This window comes from Acanthisitta chloris, unplaced genomic scaffold (genome assembly GCF_000695815.1).
Source record: "Acanthisitta chloris isolate BGI_N310 unplaced genomic scaffold, ASM69581v1 scaffold23576, whole genome shotgun sequence".
In the NCBI taxonomy this organism is placed as follows: Eukaryota; Metazoa; Chordata; class Aves; order Passeriformes; family Acanthisittidae; genus Acanthisitta; species Acanthisitta chloris.
The window spans coordinates 5,962-27,126 of record NW_008676811.1 but is presented as its reverse complement, the minus strand read 5'-3'; the positions used below and the strand labels follow the sequence as shown (position 1 = coordinate 27,126).

Below are 21,165 nucleotides of genomic sequence, written 5' to 3'. Positions count from 1 at the left end.
TGCCTGGGCCAGGCTTAGTGAGAGCTTTGGAATAAGCAACTTTAAAAAAGCTTTTGGATGACAGGGAAGGAGGGAAAGCTTTTCTGTGGCCAAGAGTTGGAAGTTTGTTGCTTCAAAGCCTTCCAGTATCTTCCAGCAGCAAGTTGTGTGCTGCATGCAGGAGCAAAATGAAGCAATAAGAAGTTAATAAGCAAAAAAATCTGAGCTTTACTTGGTGCCTCGATCCTAGGCCTCCCTTCAGTACAACTCCAATGGCAAATGGCGTCACACCTGTGGAGGATCTCTCATTGCAACCAACTGGGTGATGACAGCTGCTCACTGCATCAGGTAAGTCAGGCACACAAACCTGCACCCAGTGCATGAGCAGGTGAGATGATGCAGCAAAAACCACCCAAATGCCACTTCTCCCTTTCCCAGAGTTCTGAGTTTCACATCGTATCTTTTCATCGTTACTAATAAGTCAGAAGATGTTTGACACCTTTTCATTTTCTTAAAATAAAAGGGGAAAAAATCCCTCATAGCTACCTGAATTATATACTCTTCATTTTCCATAAATAACTACAAACACCCCCATGTTTTCAGGCTGCTGTTAAAATTCAGCTGTGCTGCCTGTGTCTATGACAGGGCATTGAGATTCACAGATTCCCTAATCAATCCAATCACAAATGTTTTGAATGTACCAGTTATTTTCAGTAAACTCTTACACTATGGGGCAGAACAGCAAAGAAATGATCAGGTACAGCTATGTTCTTCCATCAGCAAAACTGTTTCCACAAAGACAACCCCATTTTGCCTTAGTAGCTTATGGTTATCGTAGCACTAAGTTGTAGTAAATACCCTGATATGAAATATGAAGGGTTAGCTGCAGGTTCTGACTATAAATCCTATATATACATGTAGAAATACACTAGAAATCATTATCCATATTACTGCAAAACCTACATATTAGTGTACACATACACTATAAACAACTGTGTGATAGACAGATCACAGTTCTATGACTCTGTGGTATATCTATCACACAGTTGTTTGTTAATGAAGCTACTTATGGCTGTCAAAAAAGCCCAAACTGTTTACTGCATCAAAGAATATGAATCCTGCACAGGCTGGAGGCACCTTGGGTTTGTTCATGAAGCCTTAAGCAGGAGCTGACAGGACATCTTGGAGATGAAATGATTATTAAGCCTAGAACACAGAGCTTTGCCCTTAGCAAATCCAGACACATCATGCCTGTGATGAGAGATTACAGTCAAGGATGTTTGTAGTGAACCTCTCAGGTGGCAAAGCTGCAGATACCTGAGCAGCATAACTGAGTGTTGATCCTTTTCTTGCCCAGTTCTTCCCTAACCTATCGAGTGTTTCTTGGGAAATACAACCTCGCAGAGGAGGAGAAAGGATCAGTTGCACTTTCTCCAGAAAAAATCGTTGTCCATGAGAAGTGGGATCCACAGAATGTTGCCAATGGGTAAGTTGGTGGTAGGTGTTCCACAGTTTTTAGATGCAGGACAAAACCTAAGCTGCCTGAAGCTCACCCAGAGCTGTGACAGCTCAATGCAGGAACACTCAGAGCCTCCTGTTACAGCTTACAGTGGTGTTTCTACAGCTTTGCTCTCAGATGAGAGCTGAGCCTCTAATTTGTACCTTCCCCCTCAAGAGAATATGATTACTTGTGTTTCCAGCTGACATTTTGGGGTGGGAAGATGTTCTGTGCAATGGTTTATTTTGTACGTGGAGGGGAATGAAGTATTTTATACGACACTCTTTGGATCCCTCCAAAAACAGCACAGACACAGTGTGGATCATTGATCAGTGACTCTATTATCTGTGTGACTGAAGAATCCCCATGTCCTGCTGCAGGCCAAGGGCATGAGTAACAAAATTCCCTAGTTCCAAGTGCTTGAGTTAGTCCTAACACATGCTTGGGTTTGGTGGAAAAAAAACCTATAAAAGACAATTTCCTGCCAGCAGGAAAATGCACATTCTGCAGGGAATAGCCTCCCAGTCCCTGGATTTCCCCATTGCTTTGGGGATGGAGGAATCATTACTGTTTATGCACTTTAATCTCCTTGCACCTCTTTTGAGTAGGCCAAGTGCTGTGTAACAGCTCAGCATTCATGTCTCAATCCATTTGCAAACCTCTTTGCCTCTTCCCTTTCTCTCTCCCACTCTCAAATCTGTGACCACAGGTATGACATTGCTCTCATCAAGCTCTCTAAGCACGTGGCCTTGAGTAAGCAGATCCAGCCAGGCTGCCTGCCCCCTGCCCAAAGCATCCTGTCCTCCAACACTGCCTGCTACGTGACAGGCTGGGGGAGACTGCAGAGTGAGTACTTGGACATTTGCAGACTTGTGGAACACAAAATCTTTTTGGTCCTTCCTTCCCCTTTGAGACAGATTGGAAAAAAAAAACCTATTGGTGGTGCTCAAGATCCCTTCAAACTCAGTGTAGTGATGTAGTTTATTCTATCAGAGCTCACTTCACTCACACAAAATGATTTTTCCCTGCCTTTCAGGTTTATTTGGCTTGTCACAATGCTGGTAGTGCACCACAGGGGCCTTTACTGAGCTTTTAGGAGCTGTTGTAACTCATATGTTAAGTGAGCAGACAGGTACATTTGCTAATCCCAACACACCTGCTGAATGACTGAAAAGTCATAAGGGACTCGATGTGACTAGTCAGAGACTTCAGCAGAAGTGTCAGCTCAGCTCAAGAGGCAATTCCTAGAGGGATCAGTAAATTGCAGACTCCTGAACAAAGAGCAGCCCTTTCTTTCTCTAACAATGAGATTATTCTTGAATAGAATGCTAATTTTTAGTAAATTAAGGCCTTTTTTTTTTTCCCCTTTATAAAAAGGTGGAGGTGAGGAATGGATTATACAGCTTCTCCTTTAATACAGCCCCTGTGGAGTGACTTACCTGCAGGGATGGTACCCAGATCCCAGGGGAAACTTAACAGTGCAGTTTTGTCCTTCTGTTGGTGCCTTGTGGTCCCAAGAGTCCTCTGTTTCTGTTCCCTCCCAGCAAATGGACCTCTTCCTGACATCCTGCAGCAAGGCCTTCTGCTGGTGGTGGATTATGCCACCTGTTCCCAGCCTACCTGGTGGGGAAAGACTGTGAAATCCACCATGGTTTGTGCTGGTGGGGATGGAATCATCTCCAGTTGCAACGTGAGTCCAGAGAACACCACTCTTAGGGCTTGGGTTCAGACACAAACAGGCCTGATGGGGAGGAAAGCTTAAAAAAGCCCCTCAGAGGAGCTGTTCATGCTGTGATTGCCATTAACTGTGTTCCCTTTCCTCCCAGGGGGACTCTGGTGGCCCACTGAACTGCCAAGGTGCTGATGGCAGGTGGGAAGTTCACGGCATCGTCAGCTTTGGCTCTTCCCTTGGCTGCAACTACTACCACAAACCTTCTGTCTTCACTCGGGTCTCTGCTTACAACAGCTGGATCCAGGAGGTGAGGTCCAGGTGTCAACAGCTGGAGGATACACACATTTGGCTTTGCTGAGCTTCTCTGGTTTCTGCCACCTGCTCAGGGACCTGTATCACTCTTACAGCCATTCCCAGTCAAAAATATCCTCTTCTTAAATAGTTATCCCAGATGTTTTCACTTTTTAAATAGTCATGGTATTTAGGAAGGAATTCTCCTGTTATCCTAGAGCTTTGTTTGTAGTCATGAAGATCTTAGTGATTCCAATTTCCATTTATCAATCCACTGATTGTTGCAATTGCAGCCTACAAAGCAGCACATGCTGCTCAAATCTGCAACATCAATATTTTTCACTTCAGTGTGAACTTTGAGGAGCAAAAACCTTATTTCCGTTGTTATAATCCTTCATCTTGGATGCTACATTTACTACTCACCAATTCCTGTGTCTTGTGATTTGAAGTTTCACTTTTTTTATGTGTTTTGTAGGTTATGGCAACCAACTAATCCAAAGAGAACTGAAGGAGAGATGTCAAGAAGGAAAACAGCTTGAATAAAGTCATAATCATGACACCTTTGATCACAAAGGACTGAGAAATGATGCTTTTAACATCACAAGTGTTACACCCAACAATACTGCAATAAACAGTACATTTGGCAAGATGAAAACAAAACATGTATCCCTGTCACTCCTTCCTGTGCTTTGGCAAGAGCAGAGCTTGTATTTGAGGGTGATGCTGGAGATCTTTCACTGCTGTCCCCTGCCTTGGGCTGGAGCTTGCTCCCCTGGGGGAAGGTGTGAGCCCACTGTGCTGTGCTGTGGGCAGAGCTGGAGGGTTCAGGGGGGTGATGCTCTGCAGGGCTGGAGGCAGCACACAGGCTGGGAGAGGACTCAGCAGGGTGAGCAGTGGCAATGCCCAGCAGAAAAGCAGCTCAGGTGGCAGCAGGTCCATGCAGGTGAGTGTGGGAGTGATTCCAAATGTTTTAATAGAGAAATTTTAACCCCTGGGACCTTGGGACCCAGTGAGGGGAAGGGTGGGATCCAGCAGTGCGTGCAGAACTGTCTCCTCCATCATCCTGTAGCTTGTTTTTCAGTCAGGTGAAGAGCTTGGAATGGTCTCTGTTGGCTGCCACACAGGCATAAAGATTGTTTTGGTTGTTTTGGTTTTTTTACAAAGCACAAGGAGAATCATCACTTTTTTGCCTGGTACCAAATTAAAGCCATTTTTTATATCTCTTTCATCGTAAGGAAAATTAGGAGGTATAAAATTAAGGTGGATTTTTTTATTCTTCCACCCCTGGCACATATTTAGGTGTTTCCAAGAGTAAAACCACTGATTAAAAATAGAAAGGAAGTGACCCAAAGGTAAGGAGTAAATAGAGTAAGGAAAAGATTGAGAGTTCATTGTGAGAATAGAAATGCTCAGAGACACATTTTTCATGTTTTTATTTTTCAGTCAGACTTTTTGCTGTTGTTACTTTTGGACTGAAAATAGAAGTATATATATTATTAAAGATATACTGTAGTAAATTAATAGGATAAATACTTCTGTTTATCATCTTTTGGGGCTGTAGTTTAATAAATTTGCTTCTGCTTTACACCCCCTGACCACCATTCTGCTGCAGAGAGCACAGGAGGAACTTGTTTTGCCTAACAGCAGCCTCTGCTGAGAAATAACAGACTTTATTGGGGGCTTATTTACCTTCCTAAAAATGTGATTTCCTCTCTCTGAAAGAACAGGGATCCTAGAAGAGATTTTTCAATCACCTCTTCCATGCAGAGGTTTGTTCTCTATCGATGTAAATAAAGATTTCCCAAGTATTCAGGTTTTTCCATCTTCAGCATCACATCCTGAGTTGTTTTCCTGTGAGATTGTAAATGATTGATTAATAGTTCTGGAAATTAAAATTATTAGAGGTTATTTTGCTGTCTGGAGAACAGATGACAATTCTGTGCAGTGTGAAAGGTAATGGTGAAGCTCAAATAGTAAAAATTGGATGTGCAGATGCTTCAGGAAAAACTGAAACCAAACAAATTTGATTCATTTCCCTTCTGAAATATTTGGCCAATATTGTGAAAACAACTGAGCTCATTTGAATGAATCAACAGAAATTATTCATCATCTGGAAATGCCTATTTAAACCAAATTCTAAAGTTTGAATAAAAAAATTGAACCGTTCTGGTTTGTGATCATTGGAATAAGTAACTCATCTTTTCATGACCTTCCTTAGGATTTGGATAGAAGATTATGAGACTATGAAAAGGAGAATAAAACCTACAGCAAATGTCTTTATCAGTCTTAATACTCAACAGAAAAATGGTCTAACATACCATGGATATATACTCATGTGTTTTTGCAGCTCAGAGAGTGTCAAGAAAAAACTGTTTACTAGATCTTTTCCTTTATCAAACAATCAGTGTCAGGTGGAACTAAATAGAATAAAACATCTTTCCAAAGCATTCAGCTGCTGCAATTTGTTTCAGAATAGCTGGGAGTTGTTATATAGCTCTGCCAGCTCCAGCTATGTTTTTCAGGAGCTGCAACAAACACCCTTGGGGCTCAGACAACCCCACGGTGGTGGGTGGTGGTGCTGGCTATTGTTATCCTTATTTTTGTCATTATTTCAGATGTTTTCCCTCCTCCAGTGCTGGTGGTAAGAGAGTAGTTCAGAGGATCTTGGCAGCATGCACTGTGTCCCTCTGCAGCCTCCTTGGAGCCTTCTCCTCTGATTTGAGCAACAGCTTGGAAATGTGGAGAAACACAGGGAAAGCCCTTCAGGAATTTGCCTCCTGTGAAAACCTTTGGGCTGCTCATCTCATCACTCTCCTGCAGGAAGAAAGGCACAGCTGGCTCTTCCCAGCAGCAGACACGAGGAACAGATCATTTCATGCTCAGCTCTTAGGGAATTTAAGCTCCCTCTGCACAGCAAGGGAAGCAGAACTGAACTGTGAGAACTGCCAGTGCAAGGAGGAGAAAAGCTCCATTTGTAGCTTTTACATCTCTGACATCAGGCACAAATTGAATATCTCAGGGGACACCAGGGAGGTGCTATCCAGGGTGATCTCCCAACTGCTGCAGCGTTTTGGGAGTCCCCATGAAGACCTCCAAGCTATGAGAAACAATCCTGACTGGGCAGACGTTGCAGCTTTTAGACTCATCCTCCAAATAAGAGAAGCTGTGCTCAGAGCTCATTCCCTGCCAGCATCTCTGAGCTTTCAAAAAACATTACATCACTTTTTTGCCATTCTGAACTATGCCATCCTCTCCTCAGAGACTGCACATAAGTGCTGGATGGATAATGTCAATCTATCACTTGATTTCACCCAAGGGATCTCTTTTGTCATCCCATTCCTGGGCTCAGAGGACTCTGTGTCCCTGGAATCCCTGGTGACAGGGCTGCACTATGCACAGAGCTGCCTGCTGCAGGAGGGGCAGGAGAAGCTCCTCAAGAGATCTAAAGAGAAGCTGTCCACAATGAGCCTTAAAATTAGCCTGTTAGTGGTAGCTTGTCTCATCTACCCCATCGTCTTGGTGTCCTTCAAGCAAATGACAGACTGGATTCACAACTATGCCAGGAACCTCAAGGCAAAGACAGAGGACTTGAAAAGGGAGAGGCAAATAGCTGAGGACCTCTTACACCAGATGTTGCCAAAATCTGTGGCCAAGCAGCTAAGGAAATGCCAAAAGGTTGAGGCAGAAAACTATGATCAGGTTAGTAAATGGAGAGGATGATATCCCCAAGGGTAGAAAAGGACTCAGCTAAAACAGCACTTACCTTGTGTTGAGGGACCTAGTTGTGCACCCACAGCTGAGTGTGGAAATCCTGATGGGTTTTAGAAAGAGCTGTGCAATGTGCAGTGAAGCAATTGGGCTGATGGGGAAGGAAGAAGAGCTGAAACCTCTAGAAGTGCAGCTTTAGATGTCAAAGATCCTATGCTGGCAAGTTGTCTTCTTTGGCTTGAAGAGCCAACCCACAGGAGCCAACCAGAACCATAGGGTGACCAGAACATAGGAGCAAAAACTGAGTTTCCTCCTTGTAAAATGGGCAGAATCAGAAGAGATTACTGCTGTCAAAGCTGAATTTAGCAGCTGTGCTGCACAGCCCAAATCCTCACGCTACAGCGATTCAATTCTCTTTTCTCACACGCACTCTGTTACTTTCAGCTGTGAAACACAATGAGAAATGTTTGCATTTAATCTGGAGGTGTCGTTATCGACACAACAACCTGTAATTGCACAATTAATTATGATCCACAATAGTCATGACATCAAAAGTAGCTGAAGCAAGGCAGGGAGTGAAAAGATGGTTCTTCTGGATTAATTGGTATTAGCAAGGCTGATTGGAGTTTAAACACTGACACAGCTCAGGCAGCACAGAGGAGAAACACTTCATTCTTTGCCAACAGCTCTAAGACACATTTCCCTTCCTCAATTCACTGATTACAGTTTCTTTTGATCTTTCTTTTATAAATCAGATTTTTTTTTTGAGAAGCGAATTTCTCTGCAAATTGCTTGATCATAACAAACACCATTTGAAGAGAACAAAACCCAGTTAGCATTTCCTAATTCATCAGAGACAGCAGTTAGGTTGTTATTTCAGTGTGTTAGGGCATCTAGTTTTGATGCCTATCACTGTTTAAATCAGTTTAAAAGCAAAATCAGGCCCTGCTTCTGTAAGATCACTGTGTTGATCACTGCTCATGAGATGCAAAGCATTTGACTTTCAGTCTCCCACCTAGCATGAGGTAGTCACAAAAGTGCAGGGGATAAATTTTGGAGATAAGGATAATGGTATCTGTCAAAGTAGCAAAGAACTCATATCCAGAGGTTGTTTGTTTAGGATTGTGTCCATTGAGCTGTGCAGTCTGTGCCTTGGGCTGTTCTGCTCTGGATTTCACTCTTCAAAGGCTGTGCCACTGCCACCTGGAGAGCTTGGCCTCACACTTTGCTTCTCCCTGTGACAGGTCACTATCTTCTTCTCAGACATCGTGGGGTTCACAAGCATTGCTGCCTCCTGTACTCCCTTGCAAGTGGTTGAGATGCTCAACAATCTCTATGTCTGCTTTGACACCAGGATTGAGTCCTACGACGTGTACAAGGTGAGTGCAAACCCACAGACGAGGAATTTGTGAGCTGCTGAAACCTTTCTTACCCTGTTCCCTGGTGAATATCAAACACTCCAGGCCAGCTGACCAAAATCCATGAAATCCAAGACAGGGATGACACCACAGCTTGGCGAGTGCTGAAAAGCCGAGAGAGATTTTACTCTGCTCTCCCTTTGGAAGGGAAGCTCAGTGTCCCCCACTTAGTGACACATTCCCCTTCCCATCAGGTGGAGACCATTGGTGATGCCTACATGGTAGTGAGTGGCCTGCCAGAGAGGAATGGCACCAAACATGCCGATGAGATTGCCAAAATGTCCCTGGATCTGGTGGCAGCGGTGCGACAAGTTGGGATCCCTCACATGCCAACGGGCAAGCTGCAGCTCAGGGCTGGGATACACACAGGTACGTGGGCTGAGGGGAAGGCAGGACAAAAAGAGGGTAGGACACAGTCCAGTTGTGTGAGGAGAAAGGAATTGTTCATTTCCCCACGTCCTCAGGATGGGTATTTCTCCTGCTTCCAGCAGGAACAGTGAGACAAAATGACTTTTGCCTGCATCAGTGTGGAAAGGGATGGGGAGCAACTTAGTATAGTCAAAGTGCATCTTCCTGATATCAACACCAATTAGCTACAGCTAATCAAATAATGACTTCTCTCCTTAAGTGAATGCTGTGCAGCCAAGGCCCTACGTGTACTGAGTAATCCCAATTCCCATGTCTCTCTGAGCATCCAGAGTGACTAGCAAAGGTGTTTGTTTTGTATGGGTCATCCCCCTGCACTTTTTCCACTTCTCCCTGCCTTGTGCTTTCCCAGGGCCCTGTGTGGCTGGAGTTGTGGGGTACAAAATGCCTCGTTACTGCCTGTTTGGGGACACAGTGAACACAGCCTCTCGCATGGAGTCCACCAGCCTGCGTAAGTACCACAGGCACAATTCCTGCCCCTTCCCCACCACTCAGGCTCACACCTCTGCTCAGCATCTCCTACTCCTGCAGTGAAAGGAAAACCCCCAACACTCTCTCACACTGCCACAGCCAAGCCTAAAATAAGGGCTGTACAGGAGAAGGAGCATTTTCTGGGAATATCCCAGGCCAGAGAACTCGTTTCCATCCATCCAAAGAACCATCAAGTGCAGGATATCCTGTTCCCACTACCCCTGTACATACACAAGTTATCAAATCAGCAAGAGAAACTCCTGTGGACTCCCATGGGTAGGTAGAGCCACATCCCTTGTGCCAAAAGAGGAGGTAGATAAATAATAAATGGTATTTATTATAGAGGGTTGTGCATGGTCTCTGGAATTAGGGGAATCACTCATTTCTGCTCTGTTCTGAATCTTAGCACAGAAGATCCACATCAGTTCTGCTACATATGAAGCTCTTCTCACAGATGATGCATATGAAATTGAACTGAGAGGAGAAATAGAGGTCAAGGTAAGTTTTTCTGTAACTTTGCAATAGCAAAGGCCTTGAATGGGTAGGAAGGAGATGATAGTGCCATGGTCTAGTAATGATGGTAGGGTTGGACTTGGTGATCTTTGAGGTCTCTTTCAACTTGGTTGATTCTATGATTCTATGATAGATTTGGTCATTGCTCTTCTGTGAATTGCAAGTCAACTTTTAACCATGTCCCCAAGGTTTTGCTAATTCAGTTGGAAGTGGCTACACATTACTCCTTATAATTGATGGAAAAGTGTTACTGTGTACTTTGAAATCCATCTACTGTGTCTGTACCTGTGTGGAACCACCTGAGTATGGCCATAGTGATTCTCTGCTCTGCTTCACATCCCATGAAAACAGTTGTTTTCTGCTCTCCTCTTTCTTCTCCCAGGGCAAAGGGAAAATGAAAACCTATTGGCTTCTTGGTAATAAGAACTACAGTGTCCAAAATGACAGCCTGGTGTGTCACTGGAACCCAGAAATCTCCAAGAAAAAGAAGATGGAAAGGAGCCAAGGATCTGTCCAACAAGTAAGGAGGTGAACATTTGGCAGGGTGAGACTTCCTAGACAATGAGCCATTCCCTAAGGGCTGGGGCATGTGGAACTTGGACCTTTGGAAGCAGAAGGCTCTGCTGTGTGCAAGTACAGCTCTAATGGGTGTTACTCTCTGCCAACAGCTTAGTGTGGGAGCTGCACAGAGCCCTGCCATGTCCTGGGATGAGCTGAGCTCAGATGCTCACACCCAGAGGAATTCCAGACCAACCTGGAGCCCTGAGAGCATCACCCACGGGGAGAGCCAGAAGCAGAGGAATGGATTTCACCACATTTCCCAGCAGAGCCTCCAGGAGAACCTTCCTACTCTGGGCTCACCTGCTTTGGGGGAAGGTGCCAACTCAGAACACAGGGCACCTGGTATTAAAGCAACATGGAAAAATGAGCTTCTCCCAGGCTTTGTAGCTGAGATGTGACAGGATGAGAAGTGATTGGGCTGCCCCAGGCACACACTGCTCTTTTAAATAACATTCTCTTTTTGTTCCTAGCCACACTGACATTTTTAACTAGTATGTTACGTGGGAACCTAAAACACTAACAGAGGCTTAGGAAGGTGTCTCTGAACAAGGAGAAGGCACAAAAGTGCAGGTGGAGTTCCATCAGAAGGACAACTGGTAGGTAAAATCTGTACAGTGTGACTCCTTTCAGTTCAGTAAAGCTCTTCTAGATTTATGTTTGTAGGTGACACAGAATCTATCCATCAAAACCCTTTCAGACCCTGTGGGAGCTATTTTCAAGCTGTCCTGTACAGCTCTCCAGTGAACTATTGCAAAGCACAACTGTAGAGAGCAAGAGATGGAATAGCAAAACCCTGATGAAAGAGAAGTTAATAAGGTTTTGATCATTGTTTTGGAGATACAAATGAAATGAGAATAATTAATTATATAATAAAGGCAATAAATACCATTTAATTTCCAAGCTATCTGCAAGAACATGGTTCAGATTTTTCCATTAAGGCAGCTAGGAACTTGCTGCAATACTTTCACAGCAAAGAAAAGAAAATCATTACATCAAGTTGCATCACAGAAAACCATGAGGAATACAAATCAAACACTTCAAAAAAACCCTCTCTCTAAAGTCAGTCTCAAATCCAGGGGGATGGTGATGTGGTGTGTTTTAAAATGCTTGAACACAGTATTCCTGGAGCTGTGTGGAAGCTGCACAGGTGAAATCACACAGAGTTAAACAAACACAGTCCCATGGACTCAAACCCACATATATTATTCCAGGTTGATGCCCAAAATTGACACTGAAAGGTTGGAATCTTTTCATCTGGTTCCTGTCAGCACCCACCAAGTGGGATCAAATGTGTAAGAAAAAGCCAGGAAAAGGGAGACAGAAATAAATGTGGTTGAAAAGGCACAACTTTCAAGTCAGTGAAGGAAAGTGCCTCAGGTGCACAGATCCCTCCACAAGCAGGCATGAAAGGAAGGCCATGGGGAGAGGACAGCTGGGGACCACGGGGCAGCTCAGAGACTCAGCAGCCCCTGCTGCCTCTGCTTGTTATGAAAATCCTGGGCCAAGATCAGAGGCAACTTATTTGCATGGAAAATTGAGCCTGTTCTGATCTTCATCTCTTCAGAGGCTTTGCTGTGGATTTTTAATTTAGAGAATAGTAGAAAATGGCCCTGTGTGCTTGATAGATGGCAATTAGTGTTCATTAACAAAACATGCTTTGGTTCAGCTTGGGGCTGTCCCTCTCCCTTCCTCAGGGAAGGAGGATGAGCTGCTTTTCTATGCATGTGGCTGATGCTTTGATATGGTGACAGTTTCCAAACATTTTTGTGTTATCTATGCCTAACATACAAGTAACCTTGGACTGGATGGAGTCTGGGGCTGTACCAGGTTGGTTGGCCTAACTCTGAGATTGACTGTGGCACCATGAAACATTTTCTGGACTGATTTTCTAGCTCTGGATCAGACAAAAGCTTATGAAAGGGTAGTGGATTCCAAGCTAGTGAAAGGCACAGACCTATACATTGGACTAGGCAAATCTTGCAGGGATAAAAGCAGTTTCCAGTTTGCTCTAACACAGTCAGTTTCCCCATAGATTTCCCCAGCACCACTTAACGGCTACACCTCATTTCCATAGAGTCAGATGGGGTTATTTTAGCCATCCTGCACTGGTCATACTGCTGAGTGACAAAGGCAAAGCTTGGAAAACAAACTGTCCTGGTCCTTGGGCAGATGTGGACGAAGAAGCACAGCTGGATTCTCCCAGCAGCAGTTCCCAGAGTGGCCACGAGGTGGCGCCACATGTCTGCCCGAACCTGCAGAATTCCAACCCTTCCCGATCCTTCGGGCAGGGAGAACTTGGGAAAACACTCGGGAAAAGGCGAGAAGGGAATGACACTGAGCTGCCCCAGCGTCTTCCTCTTGAGATGCAGAAGGACATAGAAGGGCAGAACAAGTCTTTGAGGACAAGGCATTGGTGGGAACATGAAATCAGGGAGCAGGGAAAAGGAGACAGAAGCAAAATGGAATAGAAAACAGCATATATTCTGGAGTAATTTTCAACTTTTAGCTGGTTCTGATTCCCAGCCCCACTCTGGCAATGACTGTTCCCCATTCTCACATATTCCAGGCCAGCTGGGATCATCTCTATGTCCTAGATGCAGAAATGGAAGCCAAAAAGTCAAGGCCAAGCCCTTGACTTGGCTAACAACTTGTTCACTGAGCAGTTCAACTTGTTCACTGACTAGTTAGGTAACCAGTGAGTTACCTAATCTGTGGGCTCTGTGCTGTTTCTCAGGGTCTTAAGGAGTTTATTATTAAATATGTGTCAAAATGGGATGAGGTGGGAACCTGGAAACCAAACTAGTTCATTGAAACCAATCAATTTGACTTCAAAGTGACTGTTCGAAGGTCCTGGATGACTCTGCCAGAGAAGAGAGCAAATGCTGTGCCAACCTGTGCAGGAGCTGGGATAATTCAGGTGCTCACCCAGAATGGAGAAGTCCTGTCCCCCAAATCCCTTCTGTCTTCTCACTGTGTGCTCCCAGCTCTGCACACAAAGCCCTGCTGCCACTTTTGTTCTCATCCATCAAAGCCCAGCTGGAACCAGGTGCCAGAGTGTCAGTAACACCAACCTCTTTGCACTCCCCTTATGTGAGCCAGCAGTATTCCCAGTGCTCAGCTGGACGGTGGCAAGCTGAGCAGCTCCTCTGGCTAACAGCCTCCCACCCTGCAGAGCCTGTGCCACATACACAGTGACCCTGGCAAACCCTGGGCTATCAGCCTCTTCTTTGTCTCATGTGCCTTCTTGCAGTTCTGCTCAGAAAAGGCCCCAAGGACAGACAAGTCAGGATCTGCTTAGATCCCCAAGGGCCTTTTGCCTTTTGCTGTTTATTGGAAACTGCAGGGAGTCCATTAGCTGAGCCACTGACCTGCAGGTACAAGGAGCTGCTTAATTAGCAGGGCTAAAGGAACATCAGGGATGTGTGTGTCACTCCCAAGAGAGCAACATAAAGACAACAGCTGCCTGGAAACGTTTTTTTTTCCTTTCCTCTTCAGACACTTCTTTAATGACACAGCTTTTTACACTCTGCTAATTAAAAGCAGCAGTTCAGGCTCACATTGATCTTTCAGTGCAAGAGCTCACGTATTCACATTCATGGAAACAGCAAAAGGCAGGAGCATAAAACCCCCGTGGTTTTGTGGAATTTGTGCTCTTTGTCCTCATCTCACAATAATTCCTATTTCTTCTGTATGTGCTTTTCAGTTGTTCTTGGAGCAGGTCACTGCTGCACATGCCCTTCAAAGACAGCACAGCCAGACACAAACTGACTTTGCTGTGGCATCAGAACCACTTTGTTGGCTCCTAGGCCAGTGCTCATCTAGTTAGACCCCAAAAAGAAAGGATGGTGATTAGAGCAATTGCCCTAGGCAAACCACAGAGGACACTAAGCCCATCCACTCTATTTTTCAGTGCCATATCTGGCTGCAGCCAGTCTAGAAAACACATTCTTCCTATTGCAAAGTCCTTGAAATACAGCACAACTCATCCAGATTGGACCATACAACTTTGTGATGTGCATCACCTGAGTGTCTGTCTCTATGGAACATTCCTGTCCTTGCACAGCTCAGTATGGGTCTAAGTGACAGCACTTTCCAGTGGAGGTACCTGCTCCTCCCAGGGAGCTCTGTTGGGTTTTGACAGGCTCTGCTCCCTCCTGGGGCTGACAGGGCTTAGCTGTGAACCCTGAGGACTTTGTTTTTAAATTCTCAAGAACATGCACAAGGCAGGAGAGAGTCAGAATCTATTTCAGGAAGGTGTTTGTGGCATTCAGGTTAAAATTAGCTCGTTTGTTCCTAAAAAGACTGTGTCAGACGATGAGGATTTGGCAAGAGGCTCTCCAGTGGGGAATGTGACACAGGAAGCGCCTGGCTGGTGTTGGCAGTGGTGTCACCCAGTGGTGCTGGGTGGCAGGGCCCTGGGAAGCTCTGGGAGGGAGCACTGGAACTTGTTCAAGCCACTCTGTATCTGCAGGAGGCTGAGAGTGGAGCAGGGTGTGAGGCAGAGGTGTCGACAGGCTCCACCGCTCAGCCCTCCCAGATAAGGGAATCTGGAGCCAGGAGGGAGAACTGCTATTCTTGCACTATTTGTGATGGGCTCTTCAGCCAAGTATCAACCTCCTCTTCCTGTCATGCCCCTCTCCTCCTGCTGCTGCTCCAGGAATTCCTGCCTGCTGAGCTCTCTGCCTTCCACACATGGCTCACCAACACTTGCTCCTCACAGCCTCGAGCTGGCAGGATCATTAGGGAACAAATTGGTGGGCACTGGGCCTAGAAGCTCAGCCTGGAGGGACTGGATGAAAGTACTTACTCTGAAGTTAAGGAGTACCAAGTCAAGCTCTCAGACCTGCACAAGTAGAGATCTGTTCTGAGGTTTAAAGCACAGTAGTTAAATGATTAGGGTTGTGCGAAAAATAGCTCTGGAAAGCCACAGAGTGTTATAGTTAGGAGGTAAAGAAGTTTTAAAGGCAGAGTTTCTCCTCCAGGAGCTTTCTGGTCATGAGGCAATTACTGAGCACCTGCAGAAACTCTCATTCATTCTTGCCTCGACAACTGGTTTCATATCACTCCAGTGAGACAGGGGAACATCACACACTTCGTACAGGGGAGAAATACAGGACCAACAGTTGCTTAGACTGCAGGCAAGATCATCAAAGTGACACCCATTTCCACCTCTGAACACCAATCACTGACCAATCCTGTCCCCCAGACAACCACAGAATAAAAGACCTAAAAGTAGCTAAGCCTTAAATTGAAATCATCTTGTTCTCAATACTTGACACAAGGCAACAAGGAGAGGTACAAAGAGAGAGAAATGTGCTCTAGGATTTTCCAGAATAGATTCTTTACAAAGCCAGCAGCAAGGCAGAGTGAGATACACCTGTAAGTCAGGTCTGTTTGAACTTTAACAAAGGTTTCCTGCACTGAGGGTGAAATGAGGCTGAGATGACCCAGCCAAAGGTTCATCTTGGCTCTGAGTTCAGTGAGCAGCACCACAGATGGTGGAACCTTGGACCAAAACAACCCTCAGCTTTGTAACCCACTGAGTAAAACTCAGAGATAATTTACCTTACAAACCTCCCTGTCTCCCTTTTTGATACTGTTTTTTTCTTGGTTTTTTCAACTGCCTAATCCCATTCTGGTTTATATCAGTTCAAAAATAGCTGAAACTATTCCATTTATGAATCAATATTAATAATTATTTCTTTTGGCAAAATGACATTAAATTTTCCAGAAATTGGAGCTTGTTGTTTTTCTCCTTTTACCACCTTCCCTCCCTCCCACTCCCAAAAGAGCAACAGCCATTAATATACTTTTGTCTTTCCTCACTGGTAGTTTTGATGTGTCTGGAGGGAACAGTTGTAGCTGTGATTAGAGATAAGGACCCAGAATTCATTCTGAGCCTGCTAGAGTTGGAGAAAGGACAGATTTGGAGCACTCTAGCTGCTCAGGCCCATATTCCCTTTACTCCTGATTGCTTGAGAGCAGCTCTGATTTATTAGCAAGTCTCCTAGAGGATTTGCACCCTAGTTCACCTCTACCTCTCACAAACCACCTCTCTGCACTAAAATATCATCATGTGCTAAAGCATGAAAGATCTTCTTGTCCCATTGCACTTGTCAGGTGCATCTGACCTATCTGGGCTGAAGAATGTTGCTGCATCATATCCCTTCTCTCCTCCATTCATTCTTCCTATGGCCAATATTTTAGGCCTTCTTGCTCATTTCCTGATCTGCTCTGGCCTGAGATATGATGTCATGGCTCACAATGGTCTTCACACTTCAACACTAGGCAAAAAAAAAAGTGCTCTTATCCTCAGGGAGGTGACAGGGTAAAACAAATCCTCTTAGTCAAACAAGGCAGAAGTTATGTGAAGAATCTCCAGTGGGAAAGGGACACTAAAAGCATTTTCTGCCTCCAAGGCATCTATCAGCTGTGCGAAGAGGAGCCATACTAATGTGTTGGGTTTAATTAAACACAGCTAAGGGTTTGCAGCATAGACACCTGTTCATAAAGTGGTTTTATTCAAAGATGTGTTTTGGGTGCTCAAGTTAAGATCCTTTGGATGGTTCTCCCACGTTTCAGAGAGCACTGAAGCACTATTTGGTATAAAAAGCAGATTTTGTGGCTCTGTTCTTACCCTACTTGGCCAGTACTGATTATTCTTGCATAGATTTCTCTACTATGATTTCAGACAGTGCATTAGATGTTTGCACTCCCATGAAGGATCAGCCCTGTGTTTGTACAGCCCCAACTCACACCAAGCCCTGGAGTTTCTCTACTCCATTCCTCCTTTGCCCAGACAGTGCATCCCAAGGGGAAGTGGTTGAGCCCAAAGTTCTGGGTGACAATCCTGGGTGACAAAGTTAGTCCAGCCCACACTATTCCCTTTAGCCACCTCAATGTCACCACAAGGACACACAGAGGCCCTGGGGACTCTGTGGACTAGACAGCACAGGACCTGATAGCCCCGAGCTGAGGCTTTGCAGCAAGTGACTAGTGGGACAGGCAGGGCCATGGGTGCCTGATGTGACAGGAGAGGTGTGAATGTGGCACTGACAGTGGAGTTTATCTCCAGCATGAGCACAGGCTCCAGTGCTGTAGCCTGAGCAGCTTATCTCAGCCTTGGAAGGGTTAGTGTTTGAAAAGCTGCTGGTCCATCACGCTGTGCTGAGCAGCACCAGCTAAAATATCCTGCCCCTCTGGCCCACAGCCATGCCACCCTCCACCACAAAAGGATGCAGCTATTTCCAGAAGCTTGGCAAACATGGTGAGTATTTTCTGGGAAAACAAAGAAGGGCTGTCAAATCAGGAACAGTGGGTGATAAGTCACCACAGCCACACTGAGCTCCTGAGAAAGAGCAGCTTTGCTAAGCTCTGGATGAGGCTGCATTCTCCCCACTGCAGCTCACCCACCCGAGGCAGGAAGGAGCTCTCTCTCTGTTCACACATAGCCTCGTGTGCATCCACTGTGGAATTCCAGGATGGCATCCCTGGCACAACCAACTGCTTGCAAGGGTTGACATGAAGGGTTTGCCTCCTGATCCTAATGAGCACATGTCAGTGTGCAGAACTGATGAGAAGCATCCATGAAAAGGGCTGTAATGTTAATAGGAAGAAGAATAATGCACATGAATTCCAAAGAAAAAATCAGGATAGTTTAGCTCCCTGTTCTCAAGCTCAGGGATTGACCAACACAACTCTCTAGTCAGGCAGAGTCCAGGAGTCTGAGATGTGTCACAGCCAATGGACAATTGGGATCCTGCTCTGGGGATCCAAAATTAAGACTGTGCACAGTGCCACTATCCCACAGGCTGAACAAAACCTACAGAGTGTTTCGTGGAGGGCAGGTTTATGTAATGAGGACATTTTTAGCTAGTTAGGTTATTTTTAGGTGCATCACCAGTCCATTAGGGGAGGGAGAGAGGATGTAAACAACCAGAGCAACTCCTCGGACAGGTGCCATTTCATTCCTGTAGCTGTTTAGCCATTTCTAGAAATGGTTTCTCCTTCTGCACCCTCCACACTGACAAATGGCATGCAGCAATAAATAGCACACTGGGATAGTGTGACCTCTTGCCCCTTGGTTTGGCTTCTTGGCCAACAAACCTTCTGGATCAATGGGCACTGGTGACACTGCTCCAGCTATGCCAGGATGAGCTGGGCTCCAAAGGAAAACCTGGCAAATGTTACCCCAGACAAAATGCTAAAGAGATGTCCTCCCTTCACCCATCTCTCCTTGCACTTTGCAAAATCCTTTTCAAGAGTCTAGATCAACACAGCTAGTGCTGGAACTAAACTTAGCCACCGGAACATGTGACACTCAAACTTTTAAATATCATGCCAAAGCATTCATATATCACACACAAACCATGTGCCTTCCCAAGACACGACCACTCACACACACTTCCATGGCTCCTGGAGTCCAAACCTTGTGAAAGAGCCACTCAGCCCCTTCCTGTACTGCACGTACCACGATCTTCATTCCGAGACTGAAGTGATCATTTTATCAAAGCCTCTCGCAGTGTCTGCTCCATTTTCTCTTTTTTTTCAGCCAGACCTGAACTCGAGGCACGTTCTCCATCCACCAGGAGAGGTCACCACACACCTCAGTAACGAAGTGAAGAGGCCAGGTAGGATCTTACAGGAATGACCTTCTAGTTTTGCTGGGGAAATCTCTCGCTCAAAACAACTGGGGATGTGTCATCTCCATCCTGCCCATGAATGGTTCTGCTTGCAGCTGCTAATCAGCTGCATCCTTTGCTGTACAAACCATCCCATCAGCTGAGGTCTGACCTGCTCCCTCTGAAAGTCCAACCTTTCTATAGTAAGACAATATATAGACAGATTGGACCTCAGTCCAAATACCAAAGGTATCTCATGCATCACTGAATGAATGACTCAGATTCTGAACAGTTTAGCGCAAGATCAGCCTAAGAATTTCTGAGAACCAACTTAAAGATCATGGGAAAGCACAATTGGCTGCCACAGGTCTGAAAAGACCTACATGGTTTAAAACCATGCACAACTAATCCATGTTTTCAGTTGCAGTGTGAATACTTACAACTTGCCCACATAGACATTCCAAAACAACTGGGGAACAAGATGCTGTTCATCTCCTTACCTAGAGCTTCAGGTAAGGATTTATGGAACATGAGAACTTCTTTAAGCCTCTGCCTCTCACCAGGCACTGACCAGAACTCTTGTGCCATTGCTCTGTTTCCTATTTGTTTCAGGATCATTTGATTAGGCTCTCCCTTCCCTCACTGCTGCTTCCCTGCTGGGCTTCATTAGCATCAGAAGAGTGTGATAAATGTGCCTAACAAACTTAATGTTAATATTTTGCCATCCAAACCCAGTGCTCCAGAACCACCTACAACCTGCTACGAAATGCCATCCTGCTGCCCTCATTGTCCTCAGCTGGCCTAGGCCTCTTCTTGTCCCAAAGGGCTACAGAGGAAAACATCCTCTCTCCACCTCATTGAAGAAGTCAATGAGCATTAATTAGTGAGAGTAGAACAGATCAAAGGCAAATATATCCTTGGGAGCACAGAGCAGAGTGGTGACAGCATTGAACCAGTCTCCTTGCTGGTCTTCACAGTCTTACAGAAGGTGGTGATGGTCAGGAAGAGGAGAGAGGACACATGTGCAGTGACCCTGTGGGATGACCAGCCTGTAAGAGAAGGTCCTTCCCAGTCACCTGAGAGCTAAAATTTGGTTACTCCCCACAGAGAGGCTATCAGAGACACTAGGAGATCCAAGTCCCTCCCAGTACACAGTCCCAGCCATCCCTGAGGTAGGGAGCAAATTCTCCTCTGGATTGTGCTGGAGCAGAGGCAGTTGATACATGTCAGGTATACACCAGGTGACTGAGCTGGATCTCTGTGCTCAGTCCTTCTCTGTAGGGAGGAATGCAGATCCCCCATGGCCCCTCCTGCAGCAGGACCTTGCTGTCAGCACATCACCAGAGCTGAAGGCAATGAGGAGCCAGAAGAACAAGCAGAGCACTCACTGTTGGGCAATTACCAGCCAGGCCTGGGCTAATGATGATGCTGTGCACTCTAAACCACTCTGGAGAGGGGAAGGGAAGGGGATAACCAGGCAAATGCTTGGATACCACAGCTAAATGTTAATGGCTTATAATGAAGGACCTTTGTGCCTGTTCCATCATGGACTTGGCCATCCTACTTTGAGGAAAGCACTGCAAACTCATCACTGCCCTTCCAGCTGCAGTGAGTCAGGAAATGTTGGCCTGAGCAGCTGGGAAGGAATGGGAGGCTAAAGGGATCACCAAGCTAGGAAGAAGGATGATGAGTTACTGCAGCAGAGCTCTGATGATGCCTAACCATGCCATGTGCTATCAACTTCAGGGCTTGGCTTCCTCACAGCAGCCTGTAGAGATGAGGTAGAGATATCCCTAGAGGAATAGTTTGCTCTAACCCTACTCTCTTAATCAGATCTCTGCTGGTACAGGAGAAATAGCTCAGTAAGCTGGGAAATGATTTACTGTTGGAGATGAGCAGCACACACCAACCTGCCTTCCTGATGCTTCCTTCTACCCTGCAAGGAGGATTTGCCACACAAATTCAGATTGAATGGAAACTGTGTATGATCAACTGAGAAAGAACACA

General features: G+C 45.5%; 1 protein-coding gene across 1 annotated transcript; it reads left to right on the top strand.

The window, feature by feature from the left end:
* Window positions 1-229: 229 nt before the first annotated feature.
* Window positions 230-11,016, top strand: LOC103803711 (chymotrypsin-like elastase family member 2A; the record flags this gene model as incomplete). Its single annotated transcript, XM_009076284.1, has 12 exons — window positions 230-327; window positions 1,337-1,465; window positions 2,187-2,323; window positions 3,022-3,167; window positions 3,304-3,456; window positions 8,358-8,392; window positions 8,503-8,527; window positions 8,761-8,935; window positions 9,345-9,443; window positions 9,870-9,961; window positions 10,359-10,496; window positions 11,008-11,016. Coding segments are annotated over 12 exons (1,236 nt in total), but the record flags the coding sequence as incomplete, so codon positions are not given.
* Window positions 11,017-21,165: the final 10,149 nt, after the last annotated feature.